Source organism: Aulonocara sp. 'chitande type north' Nkhata Bay, linkage group LG1, assembly GCF_057382095.1.
Source record: "Aulonocara sp. 'chitande type north' Nkhata Bay isolate Kocher_YH1m ecotype deep benthic linkage group LG1, A_spYH_male_GT1.1, whole genome shotgun sequence".
Classification (NCBI taxonomy): domain Eukaryota; kingdom Metazoa; phylum Chordata; class Actinopteri; order Cichliformes; family Cichlidae; genus Aulonocara; species Aulonocara sp. 'chitande type north' Nkhata Bay.
This window is the reverse complement of record NC_141344.1, coordinates 20,138,286-20,157,083: the sequence shown is the minus strand read 5'-3', so window position 1 is coordinate 20,157,083 and position 18,798 is coordinate 20,138,286. Positions and strand designations below refer to the sequence as shown.

At 39.8% G+C, this 18,798-nt stretch overlaps 2 protein-coding genes and 1 non-coding gene across 3 annotated transcripts; all 3 read left to right on the top strand.

The window, feature by feature from the left end:
• Positions 1–453: 453 nt before the first annotated feature.
• On the top strand, positions 454–4,927 carry gcshb (glycine cleavage system protein H (aminomethyl carrier), b). Its single transcript, XM_086287610.1, has 5 exons — positions 454–647; positions 1,667–1,746; positions 4,023–4,086; positions 4,182–4,313; positions 4,491–4,927. Exons 1-5 carry the CDS (start codon positions 506–508, stop codon positions 4,583–4,585), a joined length of 513 nt encoding a protein of 170 aa, XP_086143736.1. The 5' UTR covers positions 454–505; the 3' UTR covers positions 4,586–4,927.
• A 5,421-nt stretch (positions 4,928–10,348) lies between these two features.
• Positions 10,349–15,467, top strand: rpl13 (ribosomal protein L13). Its single transcript, XM_086287604.1, has 6 exons — positions 10,349–10,467; positions 10,898–11,015; positions 11,848–11,989; positions 13,902–14,075; positions 14,804–14,860; positions 15,265–15,467. Exons 2-6 carry the CDS (start codon positions 10,912–10,914, stop codon positions 15,421–15,423), a joined length of 636 nt encoding a protein of 211 aa, XP_086143730.1. The 5' UTR covers positions 10,349–10,467; positions 10,898–10,911; the 3' UTR covers positions 15,424–15,467.
• Positions 15,042–15,116, top strand: LOC147339002 (small nucleolar RNA MBII-202). Its single transcript, XR_015130364.1, has one exon. It is a non-coding gene; the product is annotated as a small nucleolar RNA MBII-202 (small nucleolar RNA).
• Positions 15,468–18,798: the final 3,331 nt, after the last annotated feature.

Sequence of the window (18,798 nt, the reverse complement as noted above, 5' to 3'; positions counted from 1 at the left end):
TCTCCTCTTTTTTTTTTCTTCTTTTTGCCATTGCAAAAGAAATTCTCAGAAATTAAAGTCTTGGGGTCACCACCACCTCATATAAAATAAATCCTGGAAACGCCCCTGTTAAATAGGCTGCTATCCGACAGGTAAATTTTACGCAGGCACTTGAATATGTCAGTTTTATTTCAAACTAGAAAATTGCAGTTATTGATATTACTGTTATCGCGATTATTGTTTTAATATTATCGTTTTATACATTTTTTTCAATAGAAAGACAGAGCAAACGTAACAGCCATGTGCCGCCTTATCTACTGTACCTAAGTAGAACATGTAAGCATTTTCTTCTGACCCCATTAACTTTGAATAATTAGCATTTCTTTTTTTAAGTGTGCATTCACTCACTTTTGAGAGCTTTTTGGCCCCGGGTCAGTCACCTCCCACACCGTGTAGTGGGATGGTGCGCGCTCTCGCGGTCAAGTGATTCACTTTCGATCAAACTGTGGCTTCACACTGAGTGAAGATGGCGATGAGAGCAGCTCTGCGGTGCCTGTCTGCAAACTTTTCGCCCAGACTGCCTCAGCTCTCGCAGGTTTCAGCGACTCGGCTGCAGTGGAGAAGCGGCTCCCCGCGGACGCTGAGCACGTCCTCGGTCCTGTCTGCAGGTAAATATAATACATTTAAAAAATAATAATAATAATAACCCAGACTTGCCAAATGAGCTGTAATGGTACTACATGCGGGTTGCTCACACATTCCTGCCTGACTGTAATGGGTGGGAATAAAAGGGGTCACACAGTTTGTGTCACTTTCCCACAGGGCGGCAGAGAAAAGCGCGAGGAAAGACAACTAAAACGTTGTTTTAACTTTAAAGAAGCTTCACAGACCGAAGCTTACGTACAGATAATTAGCCACCACATGTTATGCTGGCTAAAGGGTTCAGACGGCCGTATATATATTCTCTGTGAGAGGAGCACGAGCTCTAAATTGTGATGGTGACCAATTACCCGAGTCTCGTGCAGCCAGAAGCAGCTTGTTAAACAAAAGTCAGTGCTGGTACTGGGCATGAGCTACAAATGGCAGGGGAGGGATGACTATCATGTAGCTTTCATTAATTCTAAATCACAGACACCACCCTATCAGATATCCATACTTAAAAAAATATTCCTGAAGCAAATGAGTTACCAGAAAGCGTTTCTTGAGCCGTTTGCCTTGGCAGTTACTGTACTCCTTAGCAATCATCTTGCATAGTTCACTCTGGTTTGAACTTGTATTCTTCAGTGTTGGTCAGGTGCCAACACTGGAAGCTGTTGAGCCATTACAGTTCTCTCCTGCAGGGTAAACGCGACATGAGGAGCATTGAATCAAAATGGTTCAGTGTTTCTTTTCAAAACTGCAGCTCTGTCAGCTGTGGTTAGTGTTAAAGCAGTGATGGTGAAAATTGAAGATTTACCAAGCCAAAAAACGGGGATGTGACGTCCGCACAAATGCCTCAAAGTTAGCTCTTGTAGACAGCACACAACTGGTGGGCTTCCCATTGATGTAACAGCTTGTCAAGAAATTGACGTATGCGAATCAAAAGCGTCATCACTGTTCCACTGGTTCATACTGTTATAATTTCATCTTTAAACATAATCATTTGATCTGTTCCAGACTAATTCTCCTTTTGTTTTTCTCTCTGTAGCATTAAAGTTCACAGATAAGCACGAGTGGGTGCAAGTGGAGGGTGGTGTTGGCATTGTTGGTATCAGCAATTATGCCCAGGTAGGTTTGTCTTTCTACTAATTTATGGCTCACGTGGTTCAGAGGTTTAACTATTACTATCTAAAAATAGCAATAAAATAGTCTGTAGAAAAATCTGCAGTGTGCACTTTAGAGCTGGTCTTTGCCCTCAACTGATGTGCTTTAACAGGCTAATTTAGTGCTTTTATGGCCAATGTTTGACACAATTGATCACTAGCATTGTGCAGGACTGGGCAGACACTTGGAGACATTCAAGGACTTGAATGTATACTGGAATATCTTTAAACATGAATCTAGCTTTTTAAAGAATCGTTATTACTGCTACCCCTTTTACACCTGACATACAGTGCTGTGAAAAAGTATCTGACCCCTTCACCTCTCTTTATTGTTGCATAGTTGCAACACGTCTGAGACTATCTAACAATCTGCGTAAATATTAAATGCAGTTTGATTTATTAAGGGACAAAATACAACCCAAACCTACCTGTGGAAATAAAAGTAATTGTCCCATAAGTCTTATAGCTGGTTTTTCCACCCTTGGAAGCAACACCTGCAATCAGTTTGCAATAACTGACACGAGGCTTTCACATCACTGTGAAGGAATTTTGGACAACTATTCTTTTCAGAATTGTTTTAAATCCGCCACATTGGAGGGCTTTGAACCATGGGCCTAGACTTGGAGGTCCTGATTCTCATTCCAGCCACATCACACTAATTTGCAGACCAACCCCAGTGAAAGCTGAAAGTTCTCGCTCGATGACTCTTAACAGAACCACATCATCTGCAAAAAGCAGAGATGAAATCCTGAGGCCACTGAACCTGACGCCGTCCAGGAGTTGGAGCCTTATTTCAGGAGTCATAGGATGCGAGGCAGGGTCCTGAGCAGATTACCAGCCAATCACAGGGCTAATGCAAACTCACTTCCACACCTGTGGTCACTAGTTAACCTAACAAGCTTCTGTGATCTGTGTAAGGAAACAGAAGCACGTGGAGGAAAGCCAGGCACAGGTAGAACACACACAAAGGCCCGGCTGATTGGGAGGTTCAAAGTAGGAGGTACTGCAGCAGAATGCCGTCTTTCTGAAATGTCATCAAATTCAAAATCTTTTCATTTTACCCATCCTTGCTTTTTCACTATTTCAATATAGCCTTAGGATGAGGCTTACAAAAGACTAATGAATCCATGAAACATCCATGTCTTTAAACTAAGAAACAACCCTGAAAATGTTTTTTGAATTCTTTCAGGGTTATTTTGTATTAATAAGCTGGAGGTAATTTAGTATAACATCGACAAGGTTGAGTTTCACATTTATGCTGTGAAAGCATTGTTAAAGCTAACTGTGGCAGGCAGCAGTTAATAAAAGTGTGACAAAGCTAAAGCCAAATTTACAGTATATTGTTCTGTTGCAGTACCCTCTACAGACTGCCAGCATTTTAAACCTATCTGGTGAAATCTTACTGTTTTGGCAACAAATTTCATGAACTGTCTAAAAGTAATTCCCAGAAATTGATTCCGTTCATCTGGACGTTGTGTTTTGTGTTTATCCTTCACTGAAAAGAGAAGAATTTGTGAGATTTCCTTACCTGGATGAAGCATGCATTAGAACAATTTAAAATAAAATGATCCATCCGTCCTCTTCTGCTTATCTGGGGCTAGGTTAAGGTGGCAGCAGCCTAAGCAGAGATGCCCAGACCTCCCACTCCCCAGCCACCAGCCACAGAGGCGTTCCCAGGCCAGGTGAGAGATGTAATCTCACCACACTGGGCCTGCTGTGGGGCCTTCTCTCGGTGGGACATGCCTGGAATACCTCAACCAGGAGGCATTCTAATCAGATCCCAGAATCACCTCAACTGGCTCCTTTCAATGTGGAGGAGCAGCAAGTCCACTCTGAGTCCCTTTCCTTCTGTGGATCCACCACCCCCAGGAGGTGCCGTAGGGGTCAGGCACAGGGTGGGCAGGGGTGGAGGCCCAGGCTCTGATTCTTGGCTATGTAAACTGGCTATTGGGACAATAAAATGATCCAGAACAGTAAAAACCAGACTGACAGTTTTCAGTACTGTGATCATTGAACACAGGGACTCTTTACTTTGAGCCATCCTGCTGTTGCTGACTGCTTATTAAAACAAACTGATTATAGTATTAGACCCCCCCTAAATAAGCGTTGTATTCCTACAGTGCTGTTAGATATTGAAGTACTGTATGAAGTTCTCTAAATCTTAAATAAAAAAAGATTCTTGGACAACCTCCATGTGGTTATCTATAATACTTTGTCATATAGTTTGTTTTGTCATTTTAGGAAGCATTAGGTGATGTGGTATACTGTGGACTCCCTGAAGTCGGCCAAAGACTTGAACAAATGGGTAAGAGCTGTGAATTTTTGACATATTTATCAAGTGATTGATTCTAGTCTTGAAATAAGAAGTGTTTTTCCTCTGTGTGTATATGTGTGTTGCAGATGAGTTTGGTGCACTGGAAAGTGTAAAGGCTGCCAGCGAGCTGTACTCACCATTAACAGGAGAGGTGACTGAAATCAACACAGAGCTGGCAGAAAATCCTGGACTTGTGAACAAAGATTGCTATGCAAAGGGTGAGCATTCACCACCCAATGTCGTACTTTGCCAGTACACTTGTCCTTGTGATTTCTCAGAATTGCAGGATAGAGGACAACCTGCCAAACCAGTATTACAAAGAAGTAAAATTACAGCTCGTTCTTTTCAGCAAGTACAGCTCTTGATTTTGAAATAAACAAACTCTTATCTTTCAGGCTGGATAATCAAGATGACCATCGAAAAGCCCGAAGAACTTGATGGCCTCATGGATCAAGCTGCATATGATAAATTTGTCACATCACTTGAATAAAATTATAAACTAATTTTGCTTTGTAATTTAATCACAGTCAAAGATTAGTCCCTGCAAGGTTACTAACATGTAGTGTGTCACACTTATTCATCTGTGGTATTTATTCTAGTACCGGAATTGTGTCCTCAAACTAAAATACTCGACTACAAATGCTCAGTAACAGCTTCCACTTAGAAAGTTCCTTTTTGTTAAGCAACTAGCACATCTAAAGGGCTCTTAATCTCAAGATCTGTCCGTATTATTGGGTCTTGTTTGTGGTGCTTTGCTCCATTACCAATATACAGATGTGTTAAACAACTTGAACGTGCTGTTTCAAATCCATTTAATAAAATGTGGGCATTTTGTTTGGGTTGTTGTATTCAAACTTGGGAAATGAATCATTTCTCGCATTCTTGGCAAGGCAAGTAATCACAGAGGTGTGTATTGTGAACATGTAGGGACCTATTTGCGGGGCAAAAGTGACAGCACACCTTTAGCTGTAATATTTTTTTGAAGCTCTTCAGACAGACACATTCAAACCAAATTGCTTCATATGAGCTGCCAGGACAGACTGCAGCTTTTTGTGTGTGTCTATTATAGTTTAAAATACCTTGACCTTTGCCTTCAGGTGATGATAGCCTGAGTTAGTCGAAGCTAGTTAATCAATGATTAATGCCGCAGTGGTTTTAAAATCAATGACTGAACAAAAACATGCACATTCAGGTTGATAATGAGAAGACTGTGATTGGTCTAAATAGGTTGTTTTCAGTTTATTCTTGCAGTGTGTTCACCACCAGTGTCTGCTGCTGACTGTAACAACCATTTTTCATATTCCTCCGTTGGATTGAAAAGGCCGGTTTGACCCTCAGTTGGCTTTTAAAACCTGGGAAAAGCAGTTGTGATTGAGTAATGAGAGGAATTCAAAGCAGAAGATGGTAATGTTGTTGGGTTATTTTCTTTATTTAATTAGCTTCATGGACATTAGTGTCATTCTGCTGGTTTTCAAATGACTCCAACACCTTTGTAGGACTGCAGGTGGGGTAGTCCCTGAACATCTTTGTTTCCTCTTACAGAAACCTGTGCCTAATCTATATTATTTTCTACGGTGGCCCCTAGAGACAAAGCACGTACAAACTTCAAAACACTTGCAAACTCCAAAACACATGCAAACTAAAAAACACTTGCAAACTAAAAAGCACATGCAAACTCCAAAACACGTACAAACTCCAAAACGCTTGCAAAATCCAAAACGCTTGCAAAATCCAAAACACTTGCAAACTCAAAAACACATGCAAATTCCAAAACACAACGGAAGTGCTCCAGGACGCTAGGGGCAGTGTTGAGCTTTTGTTACCTAGTAACTACACAAGCCAGGAAGTACCAATGACCGGATTTGGGGTTTGCAGCCTTAAAGGCCGCATTTTAAGGCCGATTAGCTCACAGCGACAAGAGAAGGCTTTCCGAATTCCTGAAATGCGTCCTTAATTTCCCTGAATTTTAAGGATGGGTCGGTGTAGCCTTCATGGCCCAACATATCCCAGACTTCATAGTGCGGTGGTGGTGTGGATAATTTTGCCGAAAAAAAACAAACAGTGGAAGCGGAGCGGAGGAAGAGTAAACTTTCAGAAGTAAGTACTGAATATTATGTCACTTATTAATGCGCAAATATTTTTTTAATGAAGAACATGAAACCATTATTGTTGGCCACATGTCGGGAAAGTTGACATTAGCGATGTTTGTACTTTCAGAATTAACTTGGTTTTAAAGCCTTTACTTTAATAAATATATATATAGTCGACCTTAATCTTACAGAGATTGTGATGATTTTGTGGATAATTAAAGTCAGTCATATATCCACAAACACAACAAGCTGAAAGTCAGTGATGCTGCTCGGTTCGCAGTCCTGAATATCACGGCACAAGCAGGATTCACTGCACTGTTAACGTTAGCTATGTTATATTGCTGCCTCTGTTCGGTGGTGTCGAGCCAAACGGACTTTAACGTGTGTTTGAACGAGCTGACGGTTCACTCGTTAAGCTGAAAGAAAGATGCTTTAATCACAGCAGTCACACATGTGTCCACTGTACCATCTGGGAACTCTTCTTGTTTTGTAATAACACAAGCTAAATCCTCCTTCTTTTGTGCTGTTGTGTAGCAGTGTATACACCTGAGACTTTAACCTGTCTGTCTGTCCTGCACTCGCTCTCTTTTTCTTTCTCTCTGATTGTGGAATAAAAGTATGAACATGTGTTTATAAGTTACACTTGTGTTTGAATCCTGCAGCTTATCACACATTTGGTTTCCATGTGTGACAACTGCAAGTGTCCAGAGTGAGGACAGACTGAGGGACCCACTGCTGCACATCATCTGTGAGGCTTTGCATCCCTGATGATCCACCGAACTCAACAGTGTGTGAGGAAGAGGAGGAGGAAGAGCCAGCAGCAGCTGACAGATGGAGAGAATAGACAGACTGTTCCCTGTTTGTGAAGGACTGCTAGAAAAGTTTAACATAACTGTCTGTCCTGAATCAGTCTTATTAGGTAATGTTCAAATAATTTTATCCTCCCAGTGCTTTCAGTGTGGGAGAAAGTACTCAGGGCCTTCAAGTTACACACTATGAAAGGCAGCAACAAGTGTAATATTCAGAAACCTAAAGTATGTATCAGCAGCAGAATGGAGCTAAAAATAAATGTTTGTTCCACTTCTATGAAGCTTTGAGTATTTTGGATCAGTAGCACTGCTGTGTTTGTTGCATCATATTGCTGTAATTGTTTATATGCTTTATATATTCTGAGGTAAGTTGATCTATAGTGTTACATCATATTCTATAAGGATGTTATGTGTTTGTAGACTTTCTGCCCAGTTTGACCCATTTAGCAGAAGCCAGCCTGTTTAAGGCTCTGATATCTATTCTGTATGATTTAAAGCAGTTATGACATGGTTTGATTTTCTCACCCAATAAAGGAATATTTCATATATCAGTCTACTCTTCATTTTATCAGAAACAGTTATCACAGCTTGTACGTTTTCTTTTTATAAATATATGTAAGCAATGAGCCAAATTTAGTAATGCCAACATGAAGGAACAACATTTGTCTCTTATATATGATACACCTATATATGCACTGTCAAAGATACTTGTCTTTGAGTGAAGATTTAAGGTGATAAGACATAACTGCAACTTGAATCTGTACTGAAGCTCAGTATTTGACACAGAGTTCATGTTCACTGCTGTAATAGCTAATAATGATTAATATAATAACTATAATATTGGCCATATTATATTTACATTACCAAAGTGATATGACTTTAGTCTCATGAACAACATTAGCTAATTCTTATTTACTAACTAATCTTAAATAACTGTTCAGTACAGAAATGAAGCCCAAAAATCATGTTTTACAGTCCTGTGGTCTCAGCCTCAGATACTTATCAAATCACACAAAGCTCTTGTAGATACAAACAAACAAATGAACAAAATATATTCTCCTTCATTTCTGTCAAACCAAGTTGTATGACACGTTTCCAGCGGTTAGTATCATGGTTGCTAGGCAACCTGGGAAGCGCGACAGAGACTAGACCGTCCCATACAGACAAACTTGCAGTTTATTTTGCAAATAGAGCTCAACACTGCCCCTAGCGTCCTGGAGCACTTCCGTTGTGTTTTTGAGTTTGCAAGTGTTTTGGAGTTTGTACGTGTTTTGGAGTTTGCATGTGTTTTTGAGTTTGCAAGTGTTTTGGATTTTGCAAGTGTTTTGGAGTTTGTACGTGTTTTGGAGTTTGCATGTGCTTTTTAGTTTGCAAGTGTTTTTTAGTTTGCATGTGTTTTGGAATTCGCATGTGTTTTGGAGTTTGCAAGTGTTTTGGAGTTTGTACGTGCTTTGTTTCTAGGGGCCACCGTAATTTTCATATATTTACACTGCAAAAAAGGAAAAAGCAAATAAAAAAAATGGTGACTTTTTCCCCCCATGTAAATAAATCACCTTAACCTTTTATAGGACACTCATTCAAATAAAAGGAAACTCAAAATTTCAACCCAAGGGTGTTCTCAGAACATATTACAGCTGTATATTTATTATTATATTTATTAACTGACTGGAACTTTTCATAATTATAACATCCACACCAAAGTGCATTTCTGTCGATGCTCAAGCAACAGCTTCATGGGGAAGCTTATGTATGGTGGCATTCTCCAATAAGATGATACTTTCTTTCAATGACTTAAATTCATTCACTGACTTGAGCATATGTATACACCCAAATACAGGGTGTGCTGTTCTCTGACATGGTGATAGGATAGCTTCTGTAAAAGAGCCAAATAGACAGTTGCAAAATTCAATCAGAACTAAATAAACCACACACTGAATTACTACATTGATTTTAGAATTAATAAGACTCACAGTAAACATATATGCAATTTAAGAGCTTTATAGTAAAAAAAAATGAACACAATCACATATTACACTATTTTTTTTTTTATCTTGAAATTACTACAAGTGGTTTAAGCTTCTCACTGAGTGACTGTATAATGTTATACAAACTCGTGGGAGCTTATATGCTGCTCATTATGACTGTCATACGCTTATACCTAATAATTTATTTTTTAATTAAAAAAATGTTAACTGGATGCATCTGCTGCAGTTCAGCAGTTCTGTCTGAAAATTGATTTACCGACAGAACTGCTGAGTTCCTGAACTTGTACCTCTTTGTTGGATATGCCATATGCACCATGAGGTGCTGATGCAGTTGCCTTTTTTTGAACAGGCCCAGGTTTTAGCATGTTAATGCCTTATTATGCTACATATTACAATGAGGCTTTAGATAAAGTCAAGTACAAGGTCTGTTCTGAAAATAGCAAGATTACAAGGAAAACAGGCTCTTTAACAGCCTTTAATAGCAGGCTGATCGCTTTAATGAGGTAGAATATACCATAAAAGCATCCGACTGAAGATATTTCAACCAAAAAATAAAAATACTAACTGTATTAGAAAATACACTGATGTGAAAAAGCACTTTACCCCTTCCTAATCTCTTCTTGCTTTCTTTTTTAAATTAAGATTTCAGTTATTTTCTGTCAGAAAAACCTGAAGTAGAATGTCCAGCCATCAGTTCCATAACTCATAATTATGGTATATTCTCCTCATTAGCCTGTTATTAAAACACAGTTGTACTAGTTTAAAGATTAAATCTGTGTACATGTGGTTGGACATGAACTAAGGTATAGCCCTGAAAGTTTCGTGGGCACAATACAGTACGTTTTGATTTTTAAAAATATACTTTTTTTTTTTTTACTGAATTTCTATACTTTGTTATGTTCATATGTTTTGGGAAATTGTTCAATCCTAACATTTTTCACAACTCGGTTCCTGCCATTAGTGATATTTTATGTTATAATTACAAATATAATCGATAGAACAAAGACATTGCTGATCCGTATGTAAGATACTGCAAACAAAAAACAGTTTTTTTGTGCATATTTCACTCAAGTTTCAGATCATTAAATCAAACAAATGTAATATTAGACAAAGATAACCCAAGTGAATACAAAAGGCACCCGTTAAATTATTTCATTTTCAAAGATGAAAAGTGCGATTCTCAAGCTACTAAAGCCTCAAACGACCCATTTCTATCCTTGCACGGTTTGTTAAGTGTCATTTTTCACTATCTGTATAGAAATGAAACTTAATGTTCACCGTGGCCTAGTATTGCTCATCTAAAGACGATATAAATTATTATTCTACACTAGATTACTTGAAGTACCGCTTATGACTGGCGTTTCCGTTTCCGTTTTTAAGGGGGTGAATGCTCCTTTACACACTCTTTGATTGGCTGGTTGTTACATATCCCACAATCCACCGCCTTACAACTTCCTTTTTCCTTTCGGCCATTTTCCTCCCTTGTAGGTATGTGAAGTTATCCTCCAAAGATTTTCAAAAATCCGTTTCAATCCTCGATTTTCTGTTTGTATTTGTGAGTTTAGCTTATAGTCTGAAAAAGTGCTTTTTGTCATCTTTTAAATAAGGTGATTATTATCATGATTTTTTGTGTTAAATTGCTAAGTAGCTAATGTTTTTATGGAGATGACCGGTGAAGCGATGGCTGTCAGTAGCTATGTTTAAACACTGTCCTACTAAATAAAGATGAACCTACGTGAATGCCGAAATGGCGATGACAAATGGATTATTACATGTAGTAGTTTGTAAGGACATTATCGGGGCATGAAAGTAGCCGGACCCCTCGTTAATGCTTTAGCTTAGCATCTTAGCACTGTATGAAGCGGAGGTGCGCCGGCATGACGATCCGCTCATGTGTATGTGCCACGCTGTGTTGCAGGGAAGCAGGCAACCATGGCCCCCAGCCGGAATGGAATGATCCTGAACCCTCACTTTCACAAAGACTGGCAGAAAAGAGTGCGCACCTGGTTCAACCAGCCAGCCAGGAAGATCCGCAGGTGAGGACATGGACGTATGCTAACTTGAGCTAGCGTGCCCGTAAATGGTTAGCATCGAATTCGGTTCAAATGGTGGGAATTTTTGGCCCGTAAAGGATAACTAGACCATCCTGTGGAACCAGGATTCATCCCATGTGTACATCAATATAATATTTACATTGACAGACGTTTCTTATACTCTGTAGTTACCGTGTATTATGTGAACGTGCGTGTAACTGTCCCTCAGTCCCATGAGACATTATTAAACTATTAAATAAAACAAACTGAGAAAGTGGTTGAAGTAACTGTACCTTGTTTGATTTGAGCCACCACTTCAGCTGATCAAGCTGTTGGTCAAGCAGGACAGTCTTTACGATTTTGGCATATCTGTTTACCTGCAAAGTTATACTGAACTAAGCAGATACAGCAAACTTAATGTTTTTTGTTTTGCTTTTTTCTTCTTTTAATTGATATTGATATTTCACTGATTAGGTATAAGACTGAGGTTGGAGCATGACGCTGTAGTCTTAGAGCTGATGTAACTTTCTACTGTGAATCTTAGTAGACCCTACAACTGACTGGAGTCTTTTCTAGCAGTTAATGGTTTATGTGGCGCGTTATGCTATGTATTGTGTCCTGGTGTTTTACATGTGGTGTCAGCCCTAGAAGTGAATGTTATGAGTGTCTTTTTTACTTTCCTATTTGGCAGTCTTTGTTTGGGTCAGTTACTTTTCAGAGGCAAACACATTTGTCCCTCAAGTACATCCTCCTTCGAGGAAGTTGTTCACTGTGAATCCTTACAGATGTCTAAGAAGGTCTTTTGGTTGATCTAAACTTCCGACTTTTTCCTCAGGCGAAAGGCTCGTCAGGCTAAAGCTCGCCGCATTGCTCCTCGCCCTGTCGCTGGACCACTGAGGCCACAGGTTAGGTGTCCCACTATCAGGTACCATACCAAGGTTCGTTCCGGACGTGGCTTCACCCTCGAGGAACTGAAGGTACGATTATAGTTCTCTGTAAATGTTTCATTAGAAGGTAAAGCATATCTTTAATTTCTTTAGACCTAAAACTGTTAAAGTTACATGAAACATTCAGTGCGGCATTAATTAAAATGCACACTTGCACACAAGTGCTGCAGGCAAACTGATGTTTGGCAACTGTTTTGTCTGGTGGAAGTTTATTTCTATATCAAAATGAAGCGCTAGAGGCTAAAAACTTCAGAAGTGATATTTAGAGTTATTGTGGATGGAAACTTGAACAAACTATCAAGTCAAAGAACTGTGGCTGTAGAAGACCTTAATGATCTTGTCAACCTTTACCTTGGCAAAAATATCAGGTTCTCCCTGTATGAAGAAAGTAAATAAGCTTTAATCAGAAACTGCTGCGAGCGCGAGGGCTACTTTTGTTTTCTCAAGTTTTAGTGTTTTCATGCATGTGTAACCGTATAAATCAAATCATTTATCTGCCATAAAATTAATCATGAAGAGAGCTAAACTAAGAGTCTGATCAGCTAAGTAATGAATATCCATGAACTTTTAAGTCATAGCCAGCTGTGCTCTCATCATTGGCCATCGCTAGTAATAGGGCTGCCACGATTTGTCGACTAGTCGCGATTACGTCGACTATCAAAATCGTCGACGACTGATTTAATAGTCGACGTGTCGTTTGAAGCTTTGTAAGATCGCAAAAGACGCAGGAATAATAGCAGGATTTAAGAGTGTAATAACGGACTGAAACAGAAGATGGCAGCACTGCATGTACAAGGATTCCAGCTGCCGTTAAACCCCGAAGAAGAAGAAGCAGCTGTGTCCCAGAATTCATAGCGCGGCCCAGCTTAGTTTCCAACAATGGCGGCAGCTAGTTAGTTTTAATATTACTCTTATTATTCTTTCTGGGTCACAAAATAAACGTTTAACATATTTTCAGGCGAGAATGTAGCTGTGTAAACCTCAAATATCGGCTCAGTTTATCAGGACACCACATATTTTCAAGAGCGCTCCGACGTTTTCAGAGACATCTGTTACCCACTAGCTCGATAGCTAGCCGGGGGCTAGGTCACTAGCGCAGTGAGAACACCGGACTCCCCGCAAATCGTTTTCAAACCCACCGCCGTCTTTCGCGACTCAGGTTAAATATATACGAGTCACTTAGATAAATTAAAAATGTTGTTGTTTGGCTTTTTTTTTTTTTTTTAGTATTTTATTTGTTCCTGAGTAAATCGGTTTGGCTGAGATTAAAGTTATAGTTTTTACACAGCTGAATAAATGTCAAGCAGACAGCTGATTATCAGAAGTGTGAGATGCTGGAGAATATACCCCGGTGTCCTGTTATATTTTAGAAAGCAAGGAGTTTATTAAACTTTACCGAAACAATCTGCAAATTTCATTAAAATTGAATAAACTATCATCTTGTCTTTATTTTTAGTTAGCACCTTAAAAGCTTAAAGCTGTAAGCTAATGATAGTTATATAAGCTGTAGTTTTACGTCCAGTGGATGATGATCTGATTAGTCGACTAATCGCAAAAATAATCGGTGACTAGTCGACTATCAAAATAATCGTTTGTGTCAGCCCTAGCTAGTAAGTGATCTTGTTTTTGCAAGTGACCCTGTATCCCATGGAACTATAAAATGTCTCCAACAAGCGCGTTAACCATTGATGGCAGACGTGTTCAGGAATGTAACAACCACTTTGTTTTGCATCACAGCAGTTCAGATTATGACAAATCTCTGGACCTGCTGCATTTGCTTGATGAATACGTTGAACGCATTTTCTGAATGCTGAGATTTGTTATTTGAAAAGGAAGCGATTTTATGCTGACAGCTTGACATCAGTGTTTTATCATGTACAGGGCACGTGATCAAAATCAGAATTGTAAACGATCAAGTCCTCCTGTGCTAATGTTCCCGCAGGCGGCTGGCATCCACAAAAAGACGGCCCGCACCATTGGCATCTCAGTGGACCCTCGCCGCCGCAACAGATCCACAGAATCTCTTCAGGCCAATGTGCAGCGCCTGAAGGAGTACCGCTCCAAGCTCATCCTGTTCCCTAGGAAGGCTTCTGCCCCCAAGAAGGGAGACAGCACTGTAAGTTTTCACATGGCACACAAAGATTAGACTTTGGTGTTTCTCCTTGTTATTAATTTACTTTTTGTTTGTTTGGCTCATTTTCCTGAGGGAAAAAAAACAAGTGTTGAAGCATTCAACCAAAGCATGTGACCAGTAGGAGTTGGCTGTATATAGAAACTGAAAAAGCACAGTTTTGGAAGCCCTCTTTGGTGTGAATGTATCATTTCCTTATTTAAAATTACTTAAAAAATAATTTTAATGTATTAAAAAAATGGCTAAAATAAGACTTGCACATGCCTTTAAAATAAGACGCAGAAGAGATTATAGAGACTACAGCAGTTTTTTATGTGTTAAGGATAATTTGATATTTGAATACCTTTTCGGCTGCTTCCTTTAGACTCCATGGGATTTAAGGTTACCTAGGTAACCTGGGGACACGTCTGCTAATTATGAAATTCCGTTAAGCTTGGAAAATGAAGCGTACTGATGAAATTCAAGGTTTCTGTTAGATCATTATTAAAACATGCCGAATCAGCCGTGCATCAGTATAATAATTCCAGGCTGACTGCTGGAGATGAGCTGCACTCCCACATTCTGCCACCTTTAAATGTGAATATATAAGTACAATTCCCATTGGGGTGATTGAAATCAAACCAGACGGTCTTAATAAGCATTTATTTGATGCCCTAGTGAAAAGTCTTGCTGTCTGTTCCCTTTAAAAATATTTAACTGTTTTGTCATTTCAGGAGGAGGAACTCAAGATGGCCACTCAGCTCACTGGTCCAGTCATGCCCATCAGAACTGTAAGTGACAGCTCCTGCAAGGTTACCCTGTGTATCTGTTTATAGATGAGGATTAAGACGGCTGATGATGATTTGTTTTCACTGACGTTATTGGCCAGTTTTACCTGGACCAGTATTACAGAAGTAATGACTGATAAAAGATGCATTAACCGTCTGAACATTTTGCATTACAGCAGTCAGATGATGACAAATCTCCGGAATCTCTGTATTTCTTTGATGAAACACTTGAACCCTTTTTCTGATGACTGCTGTTCACAAAAATAAAAAATCAGCTAGAAAGCTGAACTGATTTTCACAAAATGTTAAATTCTCAAAATTAGACTCAGGCTTTTGGATTTGGAGAAAACCCTCATTTTGCAGTATTCGGTGTGTGTCTTAACCCTCATTTTGTTTTTCTTCTTTAGGTGCACAAGAAGGAGAAGGCCAGGGTTATCTCCGAGGATGAGAAGAACTTCAAGGCTTTCGCCAGCCTGCGTATGGCTCGCGCTAATGCTCGTCTATTCGGCATTCGTGCCAAGAGAGCCAAAGAGGCTGCTGAGCAGGACGTGGAGAAGAAGAAGTGAAAATAGTCACTATGGAACTTTGCAAAATAAAGTGTTTAAAAAGAGTAAGGTGTGAATGTCATGAATCTCATTTAGATTGACAGATGGCAGTTTTCACGAGCTAATCATAGATAAGCTGGCAAAATTGTATTTCTTCGTCAGGGAGAGAGCCAAGTCGTGCGCTTCTGTCAGCAACATTACACACGAACACCACCAGGTTGCATTTCATAAAACCTGGAGAGGTGCTTGGAGAGCACGAGTGAAGGAAGAACTCGGTAGATAAATGTATTCTAATCAAATATTTAAAAAATGTCAGAACCTTGGAGGATGTCTTCACGGCAGTCCATTTCATAGTATAAAATCAGTTTAAAATAGCTGTTGGGTTACGACTGCTGTCTGATACGTGACAATATGCTGGATCTGAATATATTCCAAGTTTTTGCATTATAATGAGAGGAGAAAGAAACCCAGTTTGGGCACTAAGATTCAAACATCTATGAAAACACGAGTTAATCCAAAAACATGTTGATAGGGTCTTAATCCAGCAGGTGCTTTGGATGGCAGTCAGATATGTGGATACTAAAAACAGCCCACACGGCATTTAATTCACATCTGTGACTTGTGTCAAAGTTCAATTATTTTACTTTTTGTATTACATTTATGAGTCCTGGTCAGCTGCAGAGTAGATTGGTGGGGTTAAAAGTTGAGAGACCAGTCCCCAGTACAACACTGGGACACATCTGTCTGTAGTGCAGCAGCTGTGAACTTGCTCTAAATTTGGTTCAGCGTGTATAACTGACGCATTTACAACAGTAGGGGGCACTGTAGGTACAACATGTAGATCATTGATGCGGACTTCAAATAAATCGAGTAGTTCTAAATTAATATTATCTTTTGTAATGTGTCAAACTTGATAATTTAATACTCTTAATCAGCGTATCAGTAACTCAGGAGTGGGAAATACTCCAGTTAAATCCTTCAGTTTTTTCTTAATGTGGCCCCAAAACAAAACTCAAGTTTAAAGCAGGGTTTAAGCCAGGAAGATCCTCTGAAAAAACTGATTGCTAAAATATTAAAAGACCTGTATATTATTTACAGCATGGCAATGCAAAGGTGAGTGGATATCAACAAAAGCCCGGAAAGAAGGTCAGGAGAGGTGGACGGTAATAGAAGACAGAAAGAAAGTTGGAAAGTTTTACATTGAACCGCTGCAGGAAAACAAAGCTGAATGTTAAATTCTCGACTTTTATCTGGCAGGCATGAACCAAGACTTATGTAAAGCCCTGCTATTACAGCCGAGGCTCTGCACATTTTGCATTTTGTGTTCTGTGGGTGTTCTGATAAAATGAAATGAATAAATATACAAAACAACACCGGAGCAGAACAACACAAAATCTCGCTGATGGAGTGAGATTTCCTGCCTCCAATGCATTACTCACTACACTGTGAGGAAAGTGTCAAAGTTTCTGTATGCTCAGCAAGTCAACGTACACAAGCTGGAAATAAAAAAGCAGGATGTGGGGGACTCCGTGCCCTTGAGTCTCCTTAGAGTGTCTCTGTGGTCCTGCGGTCTGGACGTCCATAAATAATTCAGCTGATGAAGGTAAGTGGACAGTCAGGTTGGTTGGACAGGGGTGATTGATATGGCTGATAGGAGCTCAAATGGATGGTCATGTTAGTCGTATGATCGGGCTTTGCAAAATAACCGATACACAGAGAAAAAAAGCCTTTAGAAATATTGCTACCCCAACTAAATGGCTTATCTGCCATTTATGTGCAGTCATTTAATCAGGATGGACACATTCAACTATCACCGTGTCTCATTAATGGCCACTGGGATGAATTTCCTGTTTTACAATGCTGCATTAAATGCTTAACAAAATATAGATATTCTTATTGATTTCTGCCGGGAATCTCATTCCCTGCATTTTACCCATCCTGTGGATTAGGATAGAGGGCCCAGCCACCGGGCAGGAGAAGATTGTTAAGTCAATGTACCCCAGATCATAAAAAAGCCGCCCAGAGATGAGTGACTTTGTTTTTAGTTGATGGACAGAAATTCTTTTAACAACTTTAACAATCCCTTTAACTCCTTTATTCAGCAAGTAATCACACACTCACTACCTCAGATACACTTTTAAAGAATAAATCCATATCCCTGTCTCACCTTAATCTATAACTGTAGCGTGGAGAGCTGAATGAGCTGAATGTCTTCTTCTTTTTTGCTGCTCAACAAAACATCTCACATTGACTGTTTGACGTCCAATTGCAGTCAGTGAGGCCGGGCATCCGGCAGTGTGAGCTTCTCTATGGTTTACCCTTTGTAAAAGGGGAACTGCAACCGTTTTGACCACAGTGTTAAAACGAGTCAAACATGACGCCTGGAGATTGCAGCTTCCATCACCGGTAAGAAAACTTTAGAATCAATAATGTCTTTGAAACCCTCTAAAAACCTTCCTGTGGACAGAAATACCTTCACTCAGTGGAGCTGCTGGTGGAAAATTTTACACAAATGCACTGAGGGAGCTTGACTAGACTAAAAAAAAAAAATCTGAGTGCACCAGACCATGTGTAGAGATCCTCCTATTTGGGTTATTGTACATGCAATGTGGTCAGCAGCACCAAGGCAAGCACTGAATGTGACTGGGGAGAAGCAGCAGGGGGACTCGGAATAGATAATCCATGTGTAAACGCAGGGAACGTCCTGTGAGGTGCTCAACCGACACAGCAGCAGCAGATGGTCGTTGTTTGGAGCTGTGGCATAACAGGGCTCAGGTGTGTGCCCCAAAGCAGACGCTTAATACCACCTCTGAATACCCATGGAAGAAGAGGCAGTGAGGGTGAAAACTCCAGGAGAGATCTGCCTCTGTCGGAAAGCAGCCAGTGTGCGCGCGTTAAACACTGGCCGCTGATCCAGGCTTCTTTTGTCTGAAGTGCTTCACACGTAAAATCAACTTGAGAGCAATGCGTGTGCATTTTTATTTATTTACTTTGAATGAGTAACATGGTGATCATCTCAGCAGAGTAGTTAATTAGAAGCAGGGAGCCAAATGTTTTACATCTCATGCTGCTGGAATGATTTTATTGACCTGCCCATCTGCTTTGAAAGCCTCTCAAAGCCTCACATCCTCTTGATATAAAGACCAGATTTTAATGCGGCGCAAGTCAAATGAAAGCAAAGAATGTTCCACGTATCCGAAGGACATTTTTAGCACCGTGAGGTTTAAAAAGCTTTTGGAATAAAATGTTAAAATGTGAAGCCTACACTTTACTTTTGTCATTCACTTTGCCACAATGACTAACAGCCAGCTGCACAAGTTGCTTTCAGACAGCTCGAACTAAGCTCTTACTTTGAGTTCTTACATTTTCTCTGTTTTCGTCAACTGCTTTGTCTCT